This window comes from Scomber scombrus, chromosome 21 (assembly GCF_963691925.1).
Source record: "Scomber scombrus chromosome 21, fScoSco1.1, whole genome shotgun sequence".
Lineage (NCBI taxonomy): Eukaryota > Metazoa > Chordata > Actinopteri > Scombriformes > Scombridae > Scomber > Scomber scombrus.
In genome coordinates, this window is record NC_084990.1 from 86236 (window position 1) to 112105 (window position 25870).

Consider the following 25870-nt stretch of genomic DNA (forward strand, 5'->3'; position numbering starts at 1 on the left):
CAGCATTGTGAGAAACTGATCTGTAAGACCATAAAATAATATTTAATCATTTATGCATTTAAGGGAGCAGAAATTAACAAGCAGAGCAGTCATGTGTCTATTTCAGTCAAGCAACCTCTGCTGGTTGAAAACAGAGGTGTTTAAGGTTGAAGATAGTGTCTAAATCCTGATCAGATCTTCCTGCAACAGACAATCCTATTGCTGTTATAGATCATGCTATAGGACATTGACCAAAATATTATGAGAACCTTTTATAGTAGATTTTCTTAACGCAGAGCTATGAAGCTGTGAAAACATATCCAAACGAGTGGACCTATCTAGTTGCCTTTAATTTAATTAGTTGTCAAAATGTATGCTCATTTATGTTTATTTTTTACAATATTAGTTGTACTTTTCGTGAATAATAGTTTAATATGATAACATATGGCTATAATCATTCATCAGGATAGGGGAATGGTCAATTCACCGCTTTTTAAATTCTCTTACCGACAAAGCTACATGGCTGGTCAAGATTTTCAAATGTAAACATCAGATTGAACATCAAGGAAAAGGTGGAGGGGATAAACCCCAGCTAGGATCCTGATCACATAAAAAAGCAATACCATCTCTTCCCATTTCTGCATCCACCTCAACATCAGAGGAAACACTGTGTCAGCCATTGAACAGTTGTTAGATAATAAACTGGACCTCAGTGCCCCCATCATTTTCCAACGGATATGTAGTATATGTATATGTATATGAATATTTGAAAAATGTATCGCACATTTTGATTTTTTTTTTCTAAATGAACTTTAAAAGGGATATTTTTCAAGTTTTTAATACTCGTATTAACATGGGATTGGACACATGTGCTTGCTTTATGCAAATATGTTTATTATGAAACACACACACACCTTTGTTGAGCAGGAGGAGGTCTCTCTGTATCAGCTGCTTGGCCAGTGACTGGTATTTGAGACTCTATGTACTCTGTAATGTAAATAACTTTGGTCTTGTGGAGAGAACATCTAGCAGGGCTTTTGAGCTGAATTTGTTGAATAAGACTCTTTTCTATATCCATTTCTGCTTGTTATCCAAAACGTTACTGCTGCATTGCATCCTTATTTCCAGACTACAGGTCGGGACAATTTGCCTATCAGTTATTTGACTTTCTACATAACAATAGTTTGAGGATTTTCAGTCTACATTTAGAGCCCATCATAGCACAACGACAGCACTGGTGAGAGACAGTTATTACAAATGTCCTCTTAATTGCATCAGACAATGGACTTCTCTCTGTACTTGTCCTGTTAGATTTTAGTGCTGCTTTTGATATCACTGACCATAACATCCTATCACAGGAACATTTCATTAGCATTAAAGGAACTGCATTAAGCTGGTTTAAGTCCTATTTATCAGATTGATTTCAGTTTGTACATGTTAATGATATATTAACATGTACAAACTGTTTTTTGTAAAATGGTAAAATTAATTTGTTTCCATATGGAAACTATATGCGAATATAGAAGTGATTTGTGTGCATTCAACCTATTAGAGTGTAACTGACTCATATAGGACAAGGCTACTCTGAGACTAAGTTTACAACTTTTGATTACATTAAAAAAGGAAAGAAAATAACATTTTCCTGTATAGTTTGTAATTTCAGACATTTTGTAACTGTAATGTATTATCTTCCCTATAAATGACACAACTGGAAATCATGGTTTTACCAGACAGAACTGCAATACCCACCCATATTATATGTTGGTCTACTTTTGTATACATTAGTAATCATAGGGCCTAAAATGTTTTTCTTTTTAGAAGATAAGTGGTCAATGCACTGTGACATATACTCCAGATAGTATGTAGTCAGCTAGCCAGTTTAAAAATGCTTCCTTCATACATAGAAGATGCAAGTCAGGGCAGAGTTAGATATTCTACCGGAGGAGAGCGAGGATGAGCTGGTGGGCACTGATGAGGAGAACCATGTTGTCTGAACTTAGATGAGAACAGTGCCATTAGGTAATGGTAAATAGTAAACGGACTGTACTTATATAGCTCTTTTCTAGTCTTTTCAACCATTAAAAGTGCTTTTACAATACATGTCACATTCACCCTTTCACACACATTCAAATGCTGGTGACAGGGGCTGCCACGCAGGGTGCCAACCTGCTCATCAGATGGAGACCAACCATTCACACACAATCATTCCCTGTTGGCACAGCCATCTTGAGCAATTTGGGGTTAAGTGTCTTGCCCAAGGACGCATCGATATGTGGACTGGAGGAGTCCGGAATTGATCTGCCGATCCTCCAAATGGTGGACAACCGCTCTACCTCCTGAACCACATCTGCAGCGATGGCACACCTGGGCTGATGTGAAATGACTGTAAGGCTCATCACAAAGCTCATGGACTTGGAATTAAACACCATACTTGGCATGTGGACCTATGACTTACTGATGGGCAGACCCCCATGGGTGAGGATAGGTGGATACTCCTCTTCTACCCTCAACCTTAATACTGGAGCATCCCAGGGCTGTGTAGTGAGCTCCGTGCTGTCCCTCTACACTTTCAACTGTGTAGGGCCTGATCACAGATAACAATGTTTAAGTCGAACTGAAGGAAATAGATGACCTGAAGAGGTCAGAACTACAGCAACACCTGTAGTATAAATACATATATAGAACAATATTGAACAACTTTATTGTTATACAAATTCATTTCAGCTTGTGGCCTTCATCAGGGTCAGTATAGGGGAGGACCTGACCCGATGGTATCAGGACATCAACCTACTCCTGAACATCAGCCAGATTAAGGAGCTCATAGTAGATTTGTGAAAGAAGTAGGGATGGAGCTAAACCCCCTTTTTATCAACAAGTCCTCGCAGGAGAGGGTGGACAGCTTCAAGTGCTTTGGTGTCCACAGGGTGTAGGGTGCTGCATATTGACTCAGTGGTGAGAAAGGAAAGGCAGAGACTGTTTCACCTCAGACACTTCTGGCTATACCCTCAAATAGTGAGGAATTTCTACTCCTGCACTATCAACAGTGTCCTGATGGGACACACCACTGTGTGGTACAGAAACTGCACTGAACAGCACTGCAAGGCCCTGCAAAGACTGGTTAATTCAGCTGAACATACAATAGGTGGTGCTCTTCCCTGCCTAAAGGGTATTTACACAAATGTGCTGTAAGAATAAGGCTAGGAGAATCATTAAGAATCCCAACCACCAAGATAAGATACTTTTCTTCCAGCTGTGGTCGGGAAGGAGGTACCAGATAAACCAGATCACTACTAAAAGGCTCCTCAGCTCACTAGGATCATACAAGACCACATTTGCACATGATCATTGCCTAAGACTGCTGTCAAATGAGGCTGCTAAATGAGGTCGCAGCCGAAAACTGCCATGTGCTAGTAACGTCTGGGCCCCAAGGTAAACTGTACGCTTTTTAAAACACAAAATGAAGGAACTGATGGGATTACATTTCACTGTGATTGTACCTCATACGATTACATGGGACAAATAAACTTGATTGTAACTGTTTAAGTATCACTGTATGAACAAAAATGACCTACCACTGACAGCCAGGTTTCCATTCTCTGAAACCTCAAACTTATTGGTGGCAGGCATGAGATGCACCCCCAACTGGACAGAGCCTGAAAGGAACAGAAAAGCAAAGAAAAAAGATAAAAACTATGAAACCAAAGGAACTATGTTCAGAAACGTAATGAAACTTAAATAGAAATATCCCTTCCGTGATTTCCTGTTCACATTTTCACCTCATCTGAAGAACCATTAAGACAAACCCTCGACAGATTTTAAAAATGAGAGCAGAATTTGAACAGCAATTTTCAGATAAGGAAAAAAACTACACAGTCAGCCTGTTATTCTTTGTATTTACTTATGCCTGAATGATGTTTGAGAAAGATGAATGAATTAATGAAAAGGAGAAATACAGAGACAGACACTGAGACTGAAAACTCAGCACTCTACAAACTAAACTACATTCTCTACAGTCCATGATAGTTATTTGTCTTTACAATACGCACAATAGGTTGTTATTATTACTATTAGTCAGAAATTAACATAGAAACTACATTCGCCAGCTACACTAATTGTAACATGAATTATTATACCACATGCGCAGCCATTTGCATAAGGGACAGGCTGAAAATGACAATGATTCGTGCTCTCAATTTGTGTTTGTTGTTGAAGAATCATAACAGTTTTCCAATTCTACCTTGTTCAGCTTGTCTAGCTAATCCTAGGTAGAAGCAATCTACAGATACTGGCCAGATGTCTTGCAAGGAAACATACACAGCAGATCCGCTGGTGAACAGACTTTTCTACTCTGTCTGTGCTGAAACTGAAACTTATCAAACTGGATCCTTATGCTGTATCTTGTTGAATCATCTTATCGGACAGCCTGTGTTTTATGCAAAATGTTGAAAGCCTTGCAAGTGGTTTATTCTTTCACCACCATCCAAAAAATATGTTAACAAAAAATCAAATAAATCAACCTCAGGCTGGGAAAAAAATATAAATAAAATCCAGCCCTACAACAAGTGCCTTCTTGTTTTTCTTAAACCGGTGCACATTTTGAAGCAGCCACAGTGTTTACCAAATCAGAGACAGTCAGCCCTGCAAACGTTGCCACTAAAGTTCTTGAACCGTTGGAAACACACTACTCCTGGAGCAGGAACTTTTTAGCACCTGATACCTGGATCATAAATTAACTAAAGTTGGTCCTGGGGTGTAGTTCCTTAATTTCTCAGAAGGTTCCTGGTGCCCTAGGAAAGTTGGGAAACACCCTAAATTATCTCCAACCCCCCACCCCAAGTCCTCACATCCCCGCTGCTCTCACCAGTCTTTGGCAGGATGGTGGCCCTGTGGATGGTGACGTCCTCAAAGGTTACAGGAGTGGTTTCCATGACAACCCCCAGACTTCTCACCAAGGTACGCCAGGCTAGCACCAGATAACCCGTGGCCGGATAGAGGACACGCCCATCAATGCAGTGTCCAATCAGGTAGTAGTCCGTAGACTCTGGATTTATGTCTTTTGTTGTTTAAAGAAGAGTTGGACACAAGTACACAAAGTGGTCAATGAAATGAAGAACCACTGTTAAACATTCTAAATATAACAGAAGCGCCCATGCAGAACTTAATTTGAATCCAGATGAGCCTTTCATACCAATGTTATAAATGGTAGCAGAATTGGATCCTACAGAGCCAGAAAAATCCTCCACCTTGGGGACATCCCAGGTCTGGGCATGGTCCCACTGTACCAGAGGGGAAATCAGAGGGGTACCAACCGGTACAGGGAACTTCACCACTGAATAGAGGCTGTTACCATCCAAGTTGATGCTAAGAAGGTGCATAAGAAATAATTCAAATATTCAGTATCGACTTCAAAGATTATAAGCTCCCCCCAAAGCATTCAAACACACCAAAAGTTTGTGAATGCATTTTTACCCATTCATATAGATTTTGCCAATGTTTGAGAGAAAGAACTCAAGGTTGTTGGTGTGGCCTCTCTTCATCAGGGGTAGGATGGAACACGTCTGCTTCAGGCTACGCTTCAGGATGGCCTGTGTGTGCAGGATGAAGACAGGAGGTAAAAAATATATATGGATAATCTGTAGTTTAACAGTCGCTGCCAAAATGTTTTTAAACCATGGCACCTCTTGACAGAAATTGTCTTTCATGGCACCACCTATAAACACACATATTAAGTTGCAAATGGAGGATGTTGGGTGTACCTGCAGTAGAGCATGAGGCGCTATCTCTACCACCACAGCATTGTCAGGCACCTGGCTGAGAGCCTCCTGGAACAGCACTGGGCTCACCAGGTTGTTGACATGGTAGTCAGCCGAGCTATAGAGAGCGAGAGGAGAGTCCCACTCAGACTGAGGGATGCTGGTGCTCACCCAGCGGGATGAACGCTGCCTTGGCTCTTTGATCACCTACACACAAGATTATGTTAAATATGATTTTTTAATATTTAAATATGCCAAATAGCATGGAACTTTACTGTTCTGCATGGGGCAAAGTGTGTATATATATATGTATATATATATACATATACGTATATTTTTATATACTGTATATATACACACACACACACACACATATATACATACATACACACAGTATGATTCTAATAATCTGACATGCCCAGTAACCTGGTAGAACATTAAAGAAGGACAAAAAGGAGCTACAGCAATAGAGGTTCCATATATTCATTATAACAGCAGGTTGCATACTGTTGAAACATTGCATAGCTGCATACCTTTTTTAGAGCAGCCAAGAGGGTTGGAGCGATGGAAGCCATGTAGTAGGAGTGGAAAGCGACGCCAGCGCTACGCACCTCTTTTGCAAAGACTCCCTGCTCTTTCAGCTCAGTCACAAACTTACTGATTGCCTCCTGATGAAACACACACCACATCTGTTAATAACCGTCACCCTGGCACTTTTTTTTTAGAGCCAATACAAGTGTTTCAATGCCAATGTTTCCTTTTTAATTTCAGGTTTTGTTTGTTTTCAATGCTATATTTTATTTTTGAGCAAATATTTAACTGTCACTGTTCTAGCCCCAAACCTTCCTGTTGTCCCTATCAGAGTCATTTATTTAATTTCATTAATCTATTGTAGTATAGTATTCAGCAAATAGTTATGAAATAAACACCATGTGAAGAAAAAGAATTATACACATTTTTGCTAAAGCAAGATTTGAGTTTTCAGTGTCTAAAATTCAGTCCGTTACTAGGGCTACAGAACAAGAAGTCTGATAGAATGATTGACCTGAGGGCCAGAGATGGTGACTGTGTCCTCAGCGTTGTGGCAGGCTGGGACTACGCCCTGAGGACACTGAGCCATACACTCCTTCCAGGTTAACCCTGGAACACAGACAACAAGCACAGAAAGTAAGAGACGTGCCAAAAATAAACAGTAAAAAAGAAAAACTAAAAACACTTACAAGACAAACAGTAAAATCAAAGTTGTCATTATTTTGTACATCTGTATATTGAGGTGTGCATATCCTATCATATAGAAATAAACAGTAGCAAGAAATAAATAAAATAAGAAAATAAATAAAACACAATATAGTTTCAAACTATCAAAATTTACATAGACTCTTTAATTGTTTTATGAAAACCGAAAATAATGAGCCCCATCAATAGTAAAACTACAGCCTGGTTGAGAATGTTAGCCAGATCATCAAACTAATAAAAATGTCAATGACCTTTCTCCTCCCACATACTTGACTCTAGGGCTGTGACTACCACATTACCTAATCCCTGACAACACGTCACTGATGCTTTTCACATGTCAGCAGCTGTAGTTTGTCAGTACAGTCAGTAATGTAGCAGACTCAAAGGTTAGCATCAGAACAGCTTTCTCTAGCTCAGCACAGTGATGGACTGAGTCTGTTCACTGTTGATTTCAGGCTATGTTGTGACCAAGCTGATGAGACGCAATGCTAGAAAGTAAATAAACGACTTATTCACACCAAACGATTTTGTTCAGGACTCACAGTTCAGTTTGTCTCCAACTGAATAATTACAGTCGTTACATTTACAAAAATTAAAATTTCAACGTCTGTTTTTCCAGTGTTGAAAGTTTCCTCTAAACGTGTAACATTACTGCCATTCTTCACTCTGCTGTTTGTGAGTTATAATTATACATGAACAGTGAAATATTGGTAATGACATTTATTGATGAACAAGAATTTCTGATTGGAGCTCAATCAACTGAAATAATGACAGTACTGATGTTTATTTTGCTATTTTATTTCTATTCTCTATTTTGTTAGTGTTCATTTCTGGAAACTCTAAACAATGTTAATATACTTCATTAGTCACTTGTTTAATAAAGCAGCCTCAAATCAGTGCAAAAGCTGTTAACAATCCACATAGAGAATGTCTATTTTCATTCCAGTGCAAAAATTAATTATGGCCACCATGGTTATCTGTGAATTTTTCCACTCTTAACTGGTACTGGTTTCAAAAATCCCATATTGGTTGGCCTCTACTTTTTATACCCAAATCTGCTATCCATCTAGCATGGTTAACCGTTCCCTTTCATTGTTGGGGGAGATCGTTAAACCGCCAGATCATATGGTTGCTTTTTCACTGCTGTATGAAAAAATCAATACCATCACAGCCCTATTGGACTGTGACAGTTTTTTATTCTAAATAACTACATTTTACAAATTAATTATTTCTCCCTAGACAGTGTGCTTATTGAGAAATTTTAATATATGTTCATGCTTACCAACTGCAGCCATGCCTCCAAGTGGAAGGTTGGCCTCCTTGATGCAGCGCCCCCTCCAGTAGGCAGCCAGGATCGCCTCACTATGACTGAGGGAGCCATCAGCGTAGCCACAAGCCAGCTCTCCCACTGAGTGTCCTACGATGCCATCAGGCTGCAGACCCATCTTAGTGAACAGGTCAATTTGAGCTATCTGTAACAAGATGAGCCACAGAACACACGTGGTTTAATTTCCATAATTTGTGTTCAATTCTGCTCCCAGGACTCGTTTTTTAATATATAGTTCCCAAAGTCAGCACTGAACTATCTGAAACATATAGTCTTTCCACTGGAGTCTTCTACAACTATAATTATAAATGCAAAATTATATACAAAAAATGAACGTTCTCCCTAAGGTTCTGTATTTGTTTCAGAATATCCCCTTGCCACCTCCATCAGACTTTTTCTTTAAAATAAAAAAAAGATTTAACCAATTTTTATAGAATAACAAGCGTCCCAGACTTTGCTTATACCTTTTATACCTGCCCTTTGACGCAGGAGGGCTGCAATGCCCTAATATGGTTTGGTATTATTGGGCAGCCCAATTAAGAACTATAATGTTCTATTATACTGCAGAAAAGCCCCCCGCATGGAGAAGTATTGAGTCACTCTCTCTCAAGCTTCCACTTCCCACGTATATCTACTCTGATAAATATAATAAACTCAAAAAGATTACGCTTAACCCTATAGTTAAAAACATGAATTATATCTTGCATGTCACCCAAAGATATTTGAAAGAAGAATTTCCCCCCTCCATTTTTAGCCCAGTTTTGGGCAACAATTATTTTGCTCCAGGTAGAGTGGACGGTGGTTTTAAAATATGGGCAGACTTGGGGTTGGGACTGGTGAAAGATGCCTTCGGGGGGGATGGAAGACTTTTAAGTTTTGAACAACTAATCTTAAAATTTAAAATCCCCGAAAACATTTTTTCAAATACTTGCAGCTTAGGAGTTTTATCAGGTCTTATCAAAATGATTTTACACGAATTCCCCCGTTGTCCACATTAGAGAAAATCCTAACTAAAAACCCCTCTGGTAGAGGTATGATATCTGAATTGTATAAATTGCTGGTGACATCTTCTCCTGATTCCTCTGCTGCTAAGCTTAATGCATGGAGATCTGACTTACAGGAGGAATTGACAATGGAACAATGGAGTAAAGCATGTAAATTAGCCAGACGGGTAACGCACGTCTAAAAATGCTGCAATTTAATTGGCTAATGAGAGTGTACATTACACCAGAAAAACTCAGATTCCTGACCTCTGTAATAGATGTGGAGAATATAAGGGCACATTGTTCCACTGTATATGGTCATGTCCCAAAATAAAAGGAATTTTGGGAAGAGGTTAGAGTAATAATACAGGCGATTTTATCAATTAGACTAGTGTTGGAACCCACATTTTCCTACTGGGCTTATATCCTATAAGACATGACATAAATCGCTTTGAAAAAATCTTCAGAAATATGTGAATACTACAAGCAAAGAGAGTGATAGCTCTAACGTGGAAAAGGATTGGCAAACCAAGTATTACGCAATGCTTCAATGGTTGTCTTTATGTTTACCACTGGAAAAATGACATATACTCTAAAAGATAAACAAGAAATATTTCAGGAAATATGGGGGTGCTACATCCAGTATATTAAGAACAAAGATTTATCTGACTTACTGTGTGAAACAGGCACAGCATAATTATTCCCTGTACAGGACCACAATCATGTGCTGCAAAACTACTTTATAACACCTGTAAGAACTCTCATGGACTCAAGTGCTCTTATTGAATGTACCTTGTGTTTGTTTGTATATTGTTCGAATATGTATGTCTATGTACTTTGTATTTCTATGTAAAAACTAATAAATATATTGTTAAAAAAAAAATGCTAAATTTGGTCTTGCTCTGTGAATTCAAATCATTGCTTCTCTCTTCTAGTTGCCACTGTTTTGGGGTATGTTAGAATACTTGTTTTTGTTTTTTATGGATTTTGAACAGGGTTGGGTTGACTGGATTGTTTTAATGTGCCATTTAGGTTGTTTCTAGACTATATTCTTTAAAATGCATTATTGATGGTTTTATAATCACATTTGTGTTTAATTATGACTTTTCTTTTAGGTTGATTTTGTGTATTGTTTTTTTTAATGTAACTACAAAAATCTAATTGAGATTACAAATCTATTTTATTCATTAAAATAAAAACAAAAAAAACTAACTTAAAAACGGCCATCATTTTGTCTGGGCCACTTTATCATAGCTTGGGTCCATCCCAACACCTCCCCTTATGATATTTGAAAGTAGTCAAGTGGCTGACTTGTGTGACGTATTTGAGGTTACTGTTACAGTGACTGGATGTCTTGATTAATAGGACTGCCCTTCACTCACACAAATACACATACTGTACTATCAAGCTGCTATTGATTTGTTGAAAAGTTGAGTTGGCTCAACCAAACAGTATTATAGTTACAATCAGATGACCATAAAAACACATTCAGGAGCTGAGAGGAGAAATAAAAAGAAATTAAATCAAGTTATCAAGAGGCACTTCGGTTAATTGTACATAAAAGAGGCATAATACAATATTATTTTGAATGGTTGATAGTATTTATCTTGACACTGTCAGATATGTAACAATATTAGTCCCGTCAGTCCCATCAAGAAGAACAGATTCATTGTTAATATTACATGATAACCATCTGTGTAGGTTTTGTTTTTGGATATGAATAATAATATTCATGCTAAATTAAATTTCTAATCTTGTCAATTGATTATAGCCCGTCCTGATACAAGCCAATAAGCACGCTACCGCCAACTACTGAACTAGTGTTGCACAATATACCGTAGTGAATTGTGTGTTAGGAGAAGTGAACATCAAGTGGGGGTCAAGTGTAGTGTTAGTACATTTCAGATGTTGGACACACTTTCCTACCACCTGGCAATGCGTGAAGGCACATTCAACTTTTCAAGAGTGCAAGTAGGGGGCTGAATCCAAATTTCTACCTTCGGGGAGAGCCCTTTGGTACTTCAGCCGTACGTACTGTGACATTTTCATCACCATCACGTCAAGTCTGCAAGGGCATTGGGCCACAAGGGGATAAAATGCGCTTTGAGACAGGACTAAAGACCTCAAGTACTTTCACAGAGATCAATTTGAAATTCTTGACACTGTCTCTTTGATTTTCTAAATGGTTCTTAATGTTTTTGATACATATGGGTCTGCTGCTTTACACTCAACAAAATGCTCAGGGAGATTTCTCTTTGCATGATCTGCTAAACACTGCTAATATTATATTCATATTTAATACTCATCTGACCTTTACATTCATTGTATATGGACAAAAAACAACCTTTGCTTACTTACAACTTAATTCTGCAGGTGCAGTGAAGTCTGGATATTTAAATGGTCTATTTTACCATGTCCTGCAAGTAAACAGACAAGGACAATATCGTCTGCCACCGCTCTGCGCTGGTAAAAAAACATAAATCCTTCCTAGTGCCTGCTGGTCCTATCCCTGCCTACCTATAGAAATAGATTCACCTCTGTGCCCCAGCTGCCCAGTACCTTTAAAAAAAGCATTAACCAATTCTCAAATTAACCAAAATTATATTATTATAATCAAACTAATTCAACCATATTCATCAAAAACAAACAATCAAAAATAATTAACATTTTAATTATTAAATCTAATAAGAACAACAAATAGCTCCAACAAAGAGAACTTTGAAGACAATGACAAAGAATAATACAAACAGCACTATAATACACTAAACTAAATGTTGAATGTTCTTCAGCTACTAAATATAAGGGTTTATGTTCTTGTTTGCGCTCAAGTTCCTCACTTGCCTCTTGAGGAAGCCGCCTGATTGTATACAAAACAGCCAATCAGGCTGCTTCCTCCCCTCACAGTCTGTGATTTGCTGGTTTTTGGTTCATTTACATACACTATGCCAATTCAAGCGAGCGTGTAGACAGAGTTGAGCGCACAAGAGATGTTGAGTGAGCAGAGACGCTGTGAGTGAGCATGTGGGTGTCTGTCATGCACAGAGCAGAGACTGAGCAAGTGTGCAGACAGAGTTGAGCATGAATAGGACACATTTTTGCTTGCTCAGATTAATACTTTCTGTTCAAAATACCCTATGCACACTCAGATAAGTCTCACTGCATGCTCACTAATGTGGCACAAAAATAACACCATAGTGTGTGGACTCCTGTTTTGAAGCACGGTGTATGGCATTTTGACTGTTGCCATCATGCATTTTTGGAGCCAAAAGTGACCATATTTATATGGATGATGGAGCTAACCCTAACACTAACTGCTAGCTTGGTTAGCTCACTGCATTTACAGTCTATGGTCAGCTGTGATAATGCTAGCCAAAAATAGGCTTAAAACCATTAAAAATAAAACTTAGTGGAAGAAATGAATATCCAATTACTTAGAGGGTCTTTTAGTACAACCAAGTGTTGAACAAGACACAACCTAAAGCACATGCTGTATTTAGTCTATTTTACTCTAAATGGGACCTTAATTTGCTAAATGAACATCATGCTGCATTCTTAAGGGTATTTTAGATTTGGGCCACAGTATATAGATCAATATCATGCCATTATTTATTTTCATTTACAACTGTTAAAGGCTTATGTGTGTAATTGCCTGGTTTGACTAAATACAGCTTTATTAAATTTAACTTGGTTGTGATTTCCCCTTTTTTGCATGCAAGTCTTAAATTGTTCTACTAGTGAATATATAGTAATCGTTTATTTTGCAGGGACTACAAGAATCATCATACTGGTGCGATTGTATGCAACAAAGCCCTAAAAGACCTTCTGCTTCTAGACATGTGAATTGCCCATTGGCTATGCTGTTATAATATATCTGATTTGGTCTCTATCTAGGAATGATCATCAGAAGATTCATTCTGGTTAATATTCATTTTAAGATTTAATAATTTCCTATTATTATTTACATTAGCCTAATTTCTCCAGTCACATTACAGCTACACACATACTTCTGTTGTTTAATTTGATCTTTATCTGTTGTTAGTGAGCACTTATGTTTATAAGTATGATACAGTAATATAAAATCCTCCCCTAGCTTGTGTCAGAGAAGACTTTTCATAAGAGGAATTGTATTATTATTATTATTATTTTATTGATAGTTTATTGAGATTATCTCATAATTTTCATATTCGACTACACGTTACAGTTGAGCAAATTTGCCCCCAGCATATACTGCATCTAATATGACATCTACACTGTACCTGTATGGCAGCGAGACCAACAAAGGCATGAACAGTGTCTTCAAAAGTAGCGTCGTCTGCCTCCATGAGTAGGTGAGACACAACCAGGCCAGTGTCCATCAGGGCTGTATCCGACCGCAGAATGGATTCTCTGAACTCTGGTAGCTGCATGAGGCTGCGGCCCATACCTGCCCACTGTGTTCCCATACCTGTTAAGATAATATACAGTCACTGCAAATCGTAATAGGTAAAAAGATATGGAAATTTCTCAACAGTTCAGCCCCAAAGTGGTGATGTAGTGTTCAACCAATGTAAAGTTTTTAATAGCCATTTTCTTTTTTTTTAAGCACCAAATTAATAATCAGTAATTAGTATTAGACTGAATACCTTTCAAATTTGGCATGCCAAACATTCTAATGTTGACAAATATTGGAAAACAAATGTTGGATTGCTCAGTGCTACAAAAATCATCTCTTTACCCTGAATAATTCACAAACAACAGTAAACTGTATTAAAACTGCAAACAACTTGTTCTGTAGATAATATAATAGGCAATTAATGGCAATTATTTGTTTGATGGCTGCTGGACAACATCTGCTCATTCACAGACTCACCTGAGCAGATGTACCAAAGCGGCCTACGAGTGGCCTGCACCTGCTGCACCTCCATAATGTCACTCTGAGAACCAATCAGAGTGTAGCCTCGGTAGGGCATGCTAGCAGTGGGAGATCCTGAGACCTCATTCAGCAAAGACAGGAAGTTGTCATCTGCACTGAGTTCCATCCCTTTTTGGAGCATGGTGTTCACTGCAGCCTCTGTTCGGCCACAGGCCTGAAGCACCCTGGGAAGCACCCTAGGCATCGCAGTCATGTCAATTGGTTTTTGACCATTCCTCTCAGCTGGACGGAGGATCACATGCACATTGGAACCTCCAAATCCAAAAGAGTTGATACCTATGATACCGCCTCGGACGGGAATAGGCCTGTCAACAACTTGAACCCGACCATCAGTGAGGGCGGGAATGTCAGGGTTAGGACTGTTGAAGTGCAGGTTGGGAGCCCAGACTCCTCGCTCCAGAGAAAGCAACACCTGCATGCCAGATAAATAAGAAACAATAGTTCATTTGACTTCAAAGATGCCCTGCCTTTCAAAAAGGCAGTTGTAAACTCTAGTTCAGTTAAAGCTGCAGCACATGGAGAAATTAAATGAAGTCCTGTTCACCTGATAAAGATAGCTATAATACATTTCTTACATTAATATCATTTCTTATGACGAAATACAGTTGAATAACCTATGAAATACTGTGAATGTTTTTTTTTGCTAGAGAGATTCTTCTCATGTCAAATATTACACAAGCTCTTGTCTCTTTACATAAATGTCATCCTGTCATGTCATAAGGAAAAGCCATCAGAACAAATGGCAAATGGTAAATGGGCTGTACTTACTTATATGTATATTTCTAGTATTTTTGACCACTCAAAACACTTTAACACTACATGCCACATTCACCCATTCAGACACATTCACCCACTGATGATGGGGGCTACCACACAGGGCACCTCCTCATTAGATGAAAGCTAACCATTCACACACATTCATACACTGGTGGCACAACCATTGGGATTGTCATGCCCAAGGACACATCAACATGCGGTCTGGAGGAGCCGGGAATTGAACCGCCAACTCTACCTCCTTAGCCACAGCTGCCCCGAATATGAATGTAAAGCTCACTTATCTAAATGTAAGAACGCAAAGTTACATTTTAAGCAAGTAGCAGAACACAAGAAAGCACAAGATGCAGTGCATTTCTCAGTCTATGTATGGTAGTAGTAGTTGCTAAAATTTTCTTTAAAGTACTGGACCAATTTAGGTTGTAAATATTCAATACTTATTTTTTGTACCTAAGGTATTACTTGTTCAATGTTACCTTTGCACTAAATTGTGACTATAAAATATTTGAAAAAAAAAAAAATCAGCATTTACTATTTTTCTCCCATTTACCCAGCATCAACTTTAGCCAACAGATGGCAGCATGCGCCAGCTAATACTACTTACTTCACCACTTCAGCCTGATTAGGAAATACCAGAAACTTACTGTTTTACTATTCCTTTAACTTGTGATAGTCATTTATTGTTTTTGTTGTGTTTTTCTATGAAGGTAAATCGTGCCATATATCCAAAGAAGAACAGACTATTATTTGCACTTGTAGATTCCCAATAAGTGGTCAGTTTATCAAAATAATGGCTGTTTGCAAATCTGCTGCAACGTTTTTGGACATGTGAAAAGCCAGACGGTTATCTCAGCTGTTAGCAGCTTGTTCAAAGTATATAAACTTGATCAGTGTCATCTCAAAAATATGTGTTAAATATATGGCACAATTCTACCTTCAAATCTTTCTACATACCACAGCCCATGTTCAGCAAAAACTGGAATAAAGTTCTGGACACTTCTTTTGGACTGCAGCATTTTAGTGATAGTATCTACACATATACACAGTTTCCATTACATTATTGTTAAAGTCACTCCCCTCAATATCATGTTGCTGACTTATAATAGTTTGCTTTGCATATATGCACAGTATCTATATGATTTATTTAATTTAATCTTACTTCAGTTTATTTCATTGGAGTATGACTTGATTGTTTTAGTTTCAATTCATTTGATTAGGCTCTGTTTGCATTAGCCACTTGCATGCAGGGTTGTAACTAACCAGACCCTGATATATGTAGAGCCCTCAAAATAGCTGGACTTAAAAGACATTTTATCGGATAAATGTATTTTTTTAAAACTAGGATCATACAGCATGGAGCCTGGGAGGAGTCAAACTTGAACTTGAATTAGTAATTTGTGCTCTCTTTTATTCATGCTTTCAATGTTATATCTCCGTAATTAAAAACATACCTTAGTGAATGTTAGCCTGTGAGCATCACATGTCATTGAATAATCTGTTTATTACCTGTGGCCATCAAACAGCTGCAGGAATGATACAAGTGTCTAATAATGGGCATTTTTGCATTAGTGGCACAGCAGCTGCACATGCTGGCACAAAATTGTTGGGGCTAATCTAATATTTAATTTGATGAAAAAGCAACACCCTCCCGAGCTGTACTAATACTTTCTTTCTACATGTGCAAGAAAACCCATACATACAGGATGTACATCTCTTTAAAAGCATCAAACATTGTTTCAGGCAAACCAGTGAAATGAACTGTATAGAGAATCTGAGCTTTACGTAAAGACTCAAATGTGATTAATATGCAACTACATATGTATGATGCATAAAGAAAGAAAGATGTTATCCTCAGAGCAGCCAGTAACAGTTCTGCCCCTCTTACCTTTGCAACAGCAGCCAGACCAGAGGCCGGTTCAGGATGGCCCATATTAGACTTGGTGGAGCCAATAAGCAGAGGTTCTCGCTTTGCCTGACAGAACACACCGACAATACCATTCACCTCCTGTGGGTCACCGACCTGCATGTAGAGAGCAGAGATGCAAGCGAAGTAAGAAACTCCTGATGCATGACATTAGATGTGTGTATAAAGTTGACATTATCATTCTTTTTAGATTTGAAATGTGCTGCATGTTTTTTTTCTTTTCTGTGTGAACTTGGTGTCTTCTGATGCAGACACTTGCAGTAAAAATACATTTACAATGTGATTAAAAAACCAGGCTGATGTGTGCACCCACCTTTGTTCCGGTGCCGTGGGCTTCAACATACTCAACCTGCTCAGGAGTGATGTTCACCTCCTGGTAGAGAGAATGAACCAGCCTCTGCTGCATCTCACCAGAAGGAAACGTTACACCTGAAATAAAAAACTATAGTTTACTACAAAATGTTTCATATTCGGTTCATCACTTAAAATATTTACATTAAATAGGATTAAAATAGGTTGTAAATAAACCAACCATTTATCTATATTCAAAACCACTTCAGTTAAAGCTGAAAGTGAGTGCGCCTGAAATGCTGGTTATAGTCCTTCATTAGAACAAGAACAAATCTATTTGTAAAATGTGATGGATGTTTATGACAGAACATTTGGGTGATAATTTCACCTTTCAAAAAATGTAATTTGAAAGTTTTTCAAAAAGCAAATGTCATCCATATACCTTATACACCCCCTCCAGCAGCTCAGATTCAAAACTAAATATACAAAAAACAAACACACACACTGCAAACACACCTAAATACGTAAACAGGAAACAGACACTGTTGAATTATTATATATATGACAACTTTTTTAGATCTTACCTGCAAAATTATGTAATCAGTGCATATTTCCACAGCGAATATTTGTTTGGTCGCTCTTTCAACAAGCTTAGGTCCAGCAAACGATGAGTTCAATGTAAGTTAGATTGTAAGTCTTCTAGATTAGTTAGAAAACTTTCTGGTTTGCTTTTCAAAGTCTCTGGTTTTTGTCTTGGCTATGTGATAGAGCAATGGTGTTGCTACTTATACAGTTTAAAATAAAGCAATATTATTGGCTGTATGAAAACAGTTACAGTTACAGCTTCCCAATTGTAACAACCTGCTCTTGGTCTTATTTGATTATAAACTGTACCTTGAGATTTAGAACTGCTGGTCTGATGAAACAAGCAAACACCTTGGGGCTTTAGGAAGTTGTGATTACAATTTGTCACCATTTCCTGACATTTTATAGACCAAACAATAAACTGATGACAGCAGAATGAATAGGAAAACCATTTTAACCATTTAAAATCTAGTTTATAAAACATGTAAACTGCAAGGACCAGATATTTCTCACATTTTAACTATTGATTTCCATCTTACTTGACTATTTCTTTAAGTTCAATAAAAATCTTTCTACTGGACTGCTTGTGTCACGGCATGTGTTTAGAGCTTATAGGCTATTAGTGTCCCTCCTCACCCTGCTCTTTGTATCCATCCGTGTTGTTGCCAGCATTCAACACTGTGGCATAGACCCTTTTAGCCACTGACCGCTTCATTAGCAGCACTGCCACTGCTGCCTCAGAACGACAGTATCCATTTCCTGTATCACAGAATGATAGAAATATAGACTATATATTAGTAAGCACAGTACACAGTGTGTGTAAAGTGTAAATAATAAGTAATACAAAATTAGGTTAACATGATTGTGAGATTCTAAGCAAAATAGTGATGATAAAGAAATAAGGTTTAATATTATAGAGGCACAGATGAGAATACAAAAAAACAAAACAAAATATTAATGTATGTTACAGATTTGATAAAACTGGGGCGGCTGTGGCTCAGGAAGTAGAGTGGTCCTCCACCAATTAGAAGTTTGGCGGTTTGATTCCTGGCGGTTCGATTCCCGGCTCCTCCAGTCCACATGTTGATGTGTTGTTGGGCAAGATACTTAACCCCAAATTGCTCCCGTTGCTGTGCCAACGGTGTATGAATGTGTATGATTGGTAAGTTTCCTGCTGATGTGCAGGTTGGCACACTGTGTGGTAGCTCCTGTCATCATTGTATGAATGTGAGTGAATGGGTGAATGTGACATGTAGTGCAAAAGCGCTTTGAGTAGTGATAACGACTAGAAATTGTATATAAGTACAGTCCATTTACCATTTACCATGTATGACTATACAAGTACTGTACAATATTTAAAACAGAAAGTAAAGCTTTTTTTTTTTTTAAAGAATAATTTCCGAGTTCGTCTGCTAATTTATACAGTCCTGGTCAAACATGTGGAAACTTTTTCTTTCAAGTGAATGGGAGAGTCCATACTTTTGACTGATTCTATGCAAGGTCCAGGACTCCAACTACTGCAGGACCTGGTATTCAAAGTCATTCAACATTTATAATTTTACCGTAATTATATTGAACTGCAAAAATCCTTACACCTATTCTGAGCCCAACAGTTGAAAACACAATCCTGAAAACTAAACAGTATGAGAGAAGAGCTTTTATAAATATATTTAAATTATTTTTTGGGTATTTACTAGATACTAAAAATAGAGAGCCTTACAGAGAACAAGAGGGAGAGATTAACCCCAGAGCCATGGGAACACCCTGCAACTTTCTTTTACCTGAGGAGTCAAATGACTTGCAGGTACCCTCAGGACTGAGCATGCCCAGTTTCATGAACTGCACTGAGGTGTTTGGCTTGAGCAGGAGGTTGACTCCTCCAACAAGAGCAGCATCACAATGGCCCTGGCGAATGGCGTGGAAGGCGTTTTCTAAAGCCAGCAAACTGGAAGAACAGGCTGTGTCGATAGCAGTGCTGGGACCTAAAGGAGGAGAGGAGAGGAAAGGAGAGGAGAGATCATGGATTTGGGGTTAGAGACATCTACAGTGAAAGACACCCAGGAATGTTTGAAACCAGATTTGGGGGTATCTAACAGTACTTGGATTACCTTTTTTATGGTAGAGTAATCTAACGCGTTAGGGCCTCAATTTACATTTTCATAAAGGTAATCTGTTATTTTTTAACCAACCAGTCCTGTAACTTTTGCCACGAGAAAAGAAATTCCGCCACAAATTTGCACCGTTTCTACTTTTTTGGCAGGCAGGCACCTGGCTACGTGCTCCGGTTATATCACTACGCATGTTTACAGCAGCTTGGCGAGAAGGATGGGACAGCATTCATGTCGTGGAAACATTCACATTATTCTGATTTTATGGGAGGAAATAAGTTCAAGAACATTATAGTAGCATGCAAGAGCCTGTTGCAGTGATGTAGGTACAGTATGTGTTTGAAAAGCCTGTATGTAGTTTATAACTTGTATGTGAGCGTATGTTTGACAAGCCACTTTAGTACAATAAAGAGCTGTAAATGGGACAATGTGTCTGTCATTCCTGCTATTAGGGTAAAGATTTACAGATTACGGGCCAGACTTGGCTGTGTGATGATGGTACAGTCATCCTACTTATATAACTGGAGAGCGGGATGGGTCCATCCGTCCGTCCACCCGACCACCTTTCGCCAACCCCCTCCATGGTTCAGGGAGCCAGCCATTGCATATGGCATTTTTTTCGCATTTCATTTCATGTCAACTTCAATTTGTATTTCAATGTTAAATAGTCTGCAGTTCTACTTTTTATTTGGGACTCCAGAGCTACTGTCACCTGGGACTATTTTTCAGCCTGTGATGTATAGGCATAGAGACGCCGTATGTAGGGGTGTGAACGACTGGAGGAGAAGACCACAACAAAGGGAGAGGTGACATTTTGTTACAGTCACAAACATTTTCAACATGCCTAACAAGAGCAAATCACTGTTGGAAAATATTCATGATGCCGCTATATGCTGCATGACATTTACACAAAGTGGCGAAACTCCAGAGAAGTCAGGTAAGAAAACACAATCCACACAGTAGCTAATGCTACAGTTTGTTAGCTACTCACCCATACAGCCTTCCAACCATGTAATTATCCTTCCGCGACATGAATTCACGCATTATGTTCGTCTAGGTCACAGGGTTAAGATCCTTTTTGTTCCAGAGTTAAATAATAACTCTCCTAATAAAAACTTTGATTTATGAATGAGGGTCCGGGATCATGTTGCTACCACAAATAAATGCGCTGTGGACACACACACTCACGCTCAGACTCACGTCTGGCGGTAGTAGCGCCTTACTAGCAGTTGCCTGTTTTACACCAAAATGCCTTTTATGCAGATAAATGTGAGAGGATGACACCTGAAAAGATTTTTTTGGTAGTTGGATAATGCTGGAAGTACAATTATTGTTGATCTTCATTTTTTATGAGAGGCTGCATTCATGTTGGTTACCACTAAACAGCCAAGCTGCAAAGTAAACAATCACTATATCTATAAAGTATATGTATCGACAATCAACCTTTTCAACTGTCTATTAGGTTAGGGAGGGACGTGAGGTCTCCACTGAGGTTAAGGTGAACTTTAGGTTTATAAACAACTTCTTCAACAGAGAGCCAGCAACACAGGTCACCATTTCTGACGGTCACAGAATTGGTGAAAATATATTTTGTTCAGACAATACTTGCATAAACTATTCAATTTTTCTGATGTAATGAATATTCACATTTCCCTCTATCATTACCAAGATATAGAAATTTCTACTTATATGTTAAAACAAAAATCTGACTGTTTTCATTAGCTACTAGATCATACTTCACAATGTGATTATGCATGTAAAGCCTAACCTTTTCATGCATTTTGTACACTATTATACAATTTAGTCTGTGTGTCATAGCCTATACAAACATTTTTCAGAAGTTCGGTCCGGTGGGGGGGTGCGATTGGTCTAACGCTTTGCTCTCACATGTGCTGCATTGATAGTCACACAAATACACGCGCACGTACACTCTCTGGCACGCGCTCTTGCTCACTCGCTGCAGATTCCGGGAGATTGTATACAATTTGCGGGTGTCAGGGAGCCGCTATCAATATGCGGGACACTCCCGAAACTTATGGGAGTTGGACGTAGTTGGGATGTGTGCACTAAAGCAATGACTAGCTCTTTAGGAGTATTTGTAGCACCAGAGATGCCACTGTTAGGATACAGTTAGGACACTGTTAGGTCAGTTAACACGTCATTGTTCAGGGATGTTTATGGACATTAGGCTGTTTTAATTTAGTTTTGTTTTATTGTGAACTTGAATATCATCTAATATGAAGAGTGAACACTGCAGTTACTAAAGGGTCACTACATGATTCTTTTGTTTACAGTAAGTTTCCAATTGACTACTGAAACAAGTTATTGTTACATTATATTGCTAATAAATTATTTCATTTTGACAGTAAGGCCTTAGTGTGGTTCATTGCAAACAATTGATGGAGATTATATCACTAATGATTAGTCTAAAAATGGCATAGGTATCTGTGCTAAAAGGACCCCCAAAAAAAGGGATTGAGAATCGAATCGAATAGTGACCTTAAAATCGAAATCGAATCGAATCGAGGATTTGGAGAATCGTGACACCCCTAATATTTACTTTTCAGCTGAGCACCGTGAAACACCTGCAGCTTAAGGTACTCATACTTTCCATTTAACTTTCCAAGGTCGGCTGCTAAATTAAACAATGAAGACAGCGAAGTTCAGGTTAGCACCCTCATATATTCCATCGGCTATGAAGCCGAAATATTTTCAAATTGTTCACTGTTGACGGCGAGGAGAGTGATAATGACTATGAAACTGTGCTGGCCAAATTTGATGCATACTTCATACCAAAAAAAACCCACAAATTACGAGAGAGCATGCTTTTACCAACGAGTGCAAAAGCCAGGAGAAATGGCAAGTGTATCGACCAGCACTTATTTGACAGTGCTTAGGCGTTAACAAGGCAGTGCTGCATTCATCACATCATTATTTAAGTACAAAGCAAGAACCCAGTTAGGATCAGTCACAGAATGGATCTGTCTGAGCCAGCTGGTAATTTAAGATGGCTTTTATTGTATGCTGGAGCTGGCTCTGTGCACTTACCGTTGAAGTCAAAGAAGTAGGAGAGTCGGTTGGCCAACATGGCCCGCTGGCAGCCAGTCATGCTGTAGCCTAGCAGCTCCTCAGGATCCCTGCTGAACGCCTCACCAGCTTCTGAGCCACTCACCCCAATGAAGACACCTGTCTTACTGCCACGCAGTGTGGCCGGGTTCAGTCCTGCATCAGAAGAACATTAAATTGTAAACCACTCATTGTTTCATTAGGCAGCCTTTAAACTTGACAACAGTTAAAAATGGTGACATAAAAAATATAAATAAACAATTCATTCACACATTTTCCCCGGTAAACGTTATCGTATTCATTTTGAACTGTATCTCCATTGCTCTGAAGCTTTGAATTTCTGAGGCTTTTCATCACCTCCATCGAGGATGGCCTCATAGGCGATCTCCAGCATGAGACGCAGCTGGGGGTCCATGGTGTTGGCCTGTTTGGGATGGACTCCAAAGAAAGCTGCATCAAAGTGGCTTATGTCCTTCAGTTTACCATTCCTCTTTGGAAGACCATAAAGACCTGGAAAAGAGCAAATCATTGTCATTTTCAAAATTTTATTACATGCATGAAGAATATCTATATTATCTACATTGTCAGTGGTGAGTTCGATGTGCTTTCAGTTTAGCAAAAGATAATATTGCAGGGAGGGATGGTAAAAAAAAAACAAAGCAGTAGACACAGTAAAATGATGAGATGAAGAGGTTAATGAACGGGATATGTCCTGTTCATTAAATTGCACTTCTGAATCCATAATATTTGCTCATTGCCTACATCCCGTGTAGTTCACACCCATTACTCAGGGGTCTCTAAAATACTGACAATATAATATACACTCAGCCTGCGGATCGACATTATTAATTTCGCTGTTAAGTGGTAATCAGCATACAGTGATGTTAAAAAGAAAATCCAAGTCAGTTGACTCTGAAGCTCAACTGCTGATGTTACACCTGCTGCCGGACTGCTGTCAGCACAGACCTGCTAACACCTGGGATGACAACGCAGGGCAAGCCGGCAGAAGAAGTTGGAGATGAGGGTACCCGTGTGGAGGTGTTATGTGTTCATTAAGTGATTATCATATCTTGCTTATAGTATATGATGTCAACCCCCCCCCCCCCCCCCATTTTTTTTAAAGGTTTTTTTTGGCATAGACGCCTTTATTCGACAGTAGAGAGACAGGAAATTACAGGAGAGAGAGGGGGGTGTGACATTCAGAAAGGTCCGCCAGCCGGGACTCGAACCGGGGTCTGCTGCGTATATGGCATGCGCTCTTAACCACTCAACCAACTGCGTGCCCTTGATTTGGCATTTTTATTCGATTTTTGTGCTTATACCATGTGTCAGTAGGCTACGTAGCTAGATGGTGTCTTTATCTGTCCGTTTTATTCGTGTTTGTTGCTGAAATACAATCGGGAGGCTGCACGGGTTGTTTTATTTTGAAAGACGGAAGTTTTATTATGCCGGTTCTGTGTCTCACTTCCTGTCTGGTGCAATCTGCTCTGTTGAGCTTGACGCGATATAGAAACGGCTCCGTCAAAAATAGAAATGCTGCGTATTGATAGCACTGTGGCGCAGATAGCCTCCTGATGTGCAGCAGTGCTCCTGGTGGAAACACTCTCGTTGATTAGAGTGGCAGCGATCAGCTCCAGTGACCGCAGCGCAGCCATTCAGCGCTGCTGACGGACCCGGTGGAAATTGGGCTTTAGAGAGGGTATAAGGCAGCAGAGCTTTGGCAGCTAAAATGTGAAATACACTTCAGACCCTAAAAAAAATGTATGAAACTGAAAACACTTCGAATAGCCCAGGCTATTTTGTAGTAAAAACAGTAGTATTTTAAAAAGTATGAAAGGTAGAAAAAAGCTGACTACAAGCATAAATGTCCTTAAAGAGCTCAACATTTTGATAGAACGGTTACTGTAGCTTAAAGTATAGAGGAGTAGAAGGCTTGAAAAAATGTACAGCAGAATAATAATAAAGAAATAAAAATATTGGAAGAAGAAAAGTGTGAATGCTTAAGGATGCATCATCATTCACAATAAATAATGAAGATCAGAGGAACTAAATTTTGACACGAATAAATAAAGCTTTAAAGAATAAGCCAATTGGTGGATGAAACAAACCAAACATTCTCTATTCCAAGCAGCTCAGTAATGCATTTCTGACTCTGAACAATCAATCAAATTCAGCTTTATAAGACGACTCACCTGGTTTCCACCGCCGGTCGTCCTCCATCACCATGTCCACTCCATTGATGAGGTTTTCCCAGAATTCATCCAGGTTGTTGGACTCAGGCAAACGGCCTGATATCCCTGCTATGACTATCTCATCCATGCTGAATTACTGTGAACAGAAAAAAATAACAATAAGAAGGGTAGACATTTTTATACACACTGATGAATGTGATCAATACTTTTTTAGCTGATGCAATCATGTTCTATATTCAACCAGGTATGCCTTTCTGTAGTAACGATGTACACTGTGCCTTGAGGGCTCCCACGCGCACACGCACGCGCACACGCACACGCACACGCACAAGCACGCGCACACACACACGCACGCACACGCACACGCACTAACTGTAATGGGAACAGAATGTTCTGAATGTGTAGAATGTTAGCAAAGTTTGCTAAACTACAGTACTTTTGAACCGGGCAACCTCATCAAGCTGACGGCGTTGTCACAATAATATAATCACAAAGTGCTTTACAAGGTATAAATACATAAGTAGATGAACTGACCACCTAAGATACATGATTAAAAAGTGCAAAACATATATACACACACACACACACACACACACACACACAAACACACACATATATATATATATATGTGACAGGGGCTACCACACAGGATGCTAACCTGCTCATCAGATGGAGACTATCGAGGTGTTTAATAACTGAGACGGCCTCTGGATCCTAATCAGTATTTTTCCCAGTCAGAT

General features: G+C 38.9%; 1 protein-coding gene across 1 annotated transcript in view; it reads right to left on the reverse strand.

The window, feature by feature from the left end:
• The window catches only part of fasn (fatty acid synthase), a 71403-nt gene that overhangs the window by 41555 nt on the left and 3978 nt on the right, over positions 1–25870 (reverse strand). Inside the window, exons 2-18 of the mRNA XM_062442078.1 lie at positions 25131–25266; positions 23296–23448; positions 22921–23094; positions 19546–19746; positions 18401–18523; positions 17202–17317; positions 16850–16984; positions 14128–14602; positions 13535–13722; positions 8251–8440; positions 6778–6872; positions 6266–6400; positions 5736–5939; positions 5449–5564; positions 5168–5340; positions 4841–5032; positions 3552–3632 (exon numbers count right to left, since the gene is read on the reverse strand). Coding sequence (XP_062298062.1) covers positions 3552–3632; positions 4841–5032; positions 5168–5340; positions 5449–5564; positions 5736–5939; positions 6266–6400; positions 6778–6872; positions 8251–8440; positions 13535–13722; positions 14128–14602; positions 16850–16984; positions 17202–17317; positions 18401–18523; positions 19546–19746; positions 22921–23094; positions 23296–23448; positions 25131–25257 — 2878 coding nt within the window. The 5' untranslated portion in view covers positions 25258–25266. The remainder of the gene's footprint in view (positions 1–3551; positions 3633–4840; positions 5033–5167; positions 5341–5448; positions 5565–5735; positions 5940–6265; positions 6401–6777; positions 6873–8250; positions 8441–13534; positions 13723–14127; positions 14603–16849; positions 16985–17201; positions 17318–18400; positions 18524–19545; positions 19747–22920; positions 23095–23295; positions 23449–25130; positions 25267–25870) is intronic.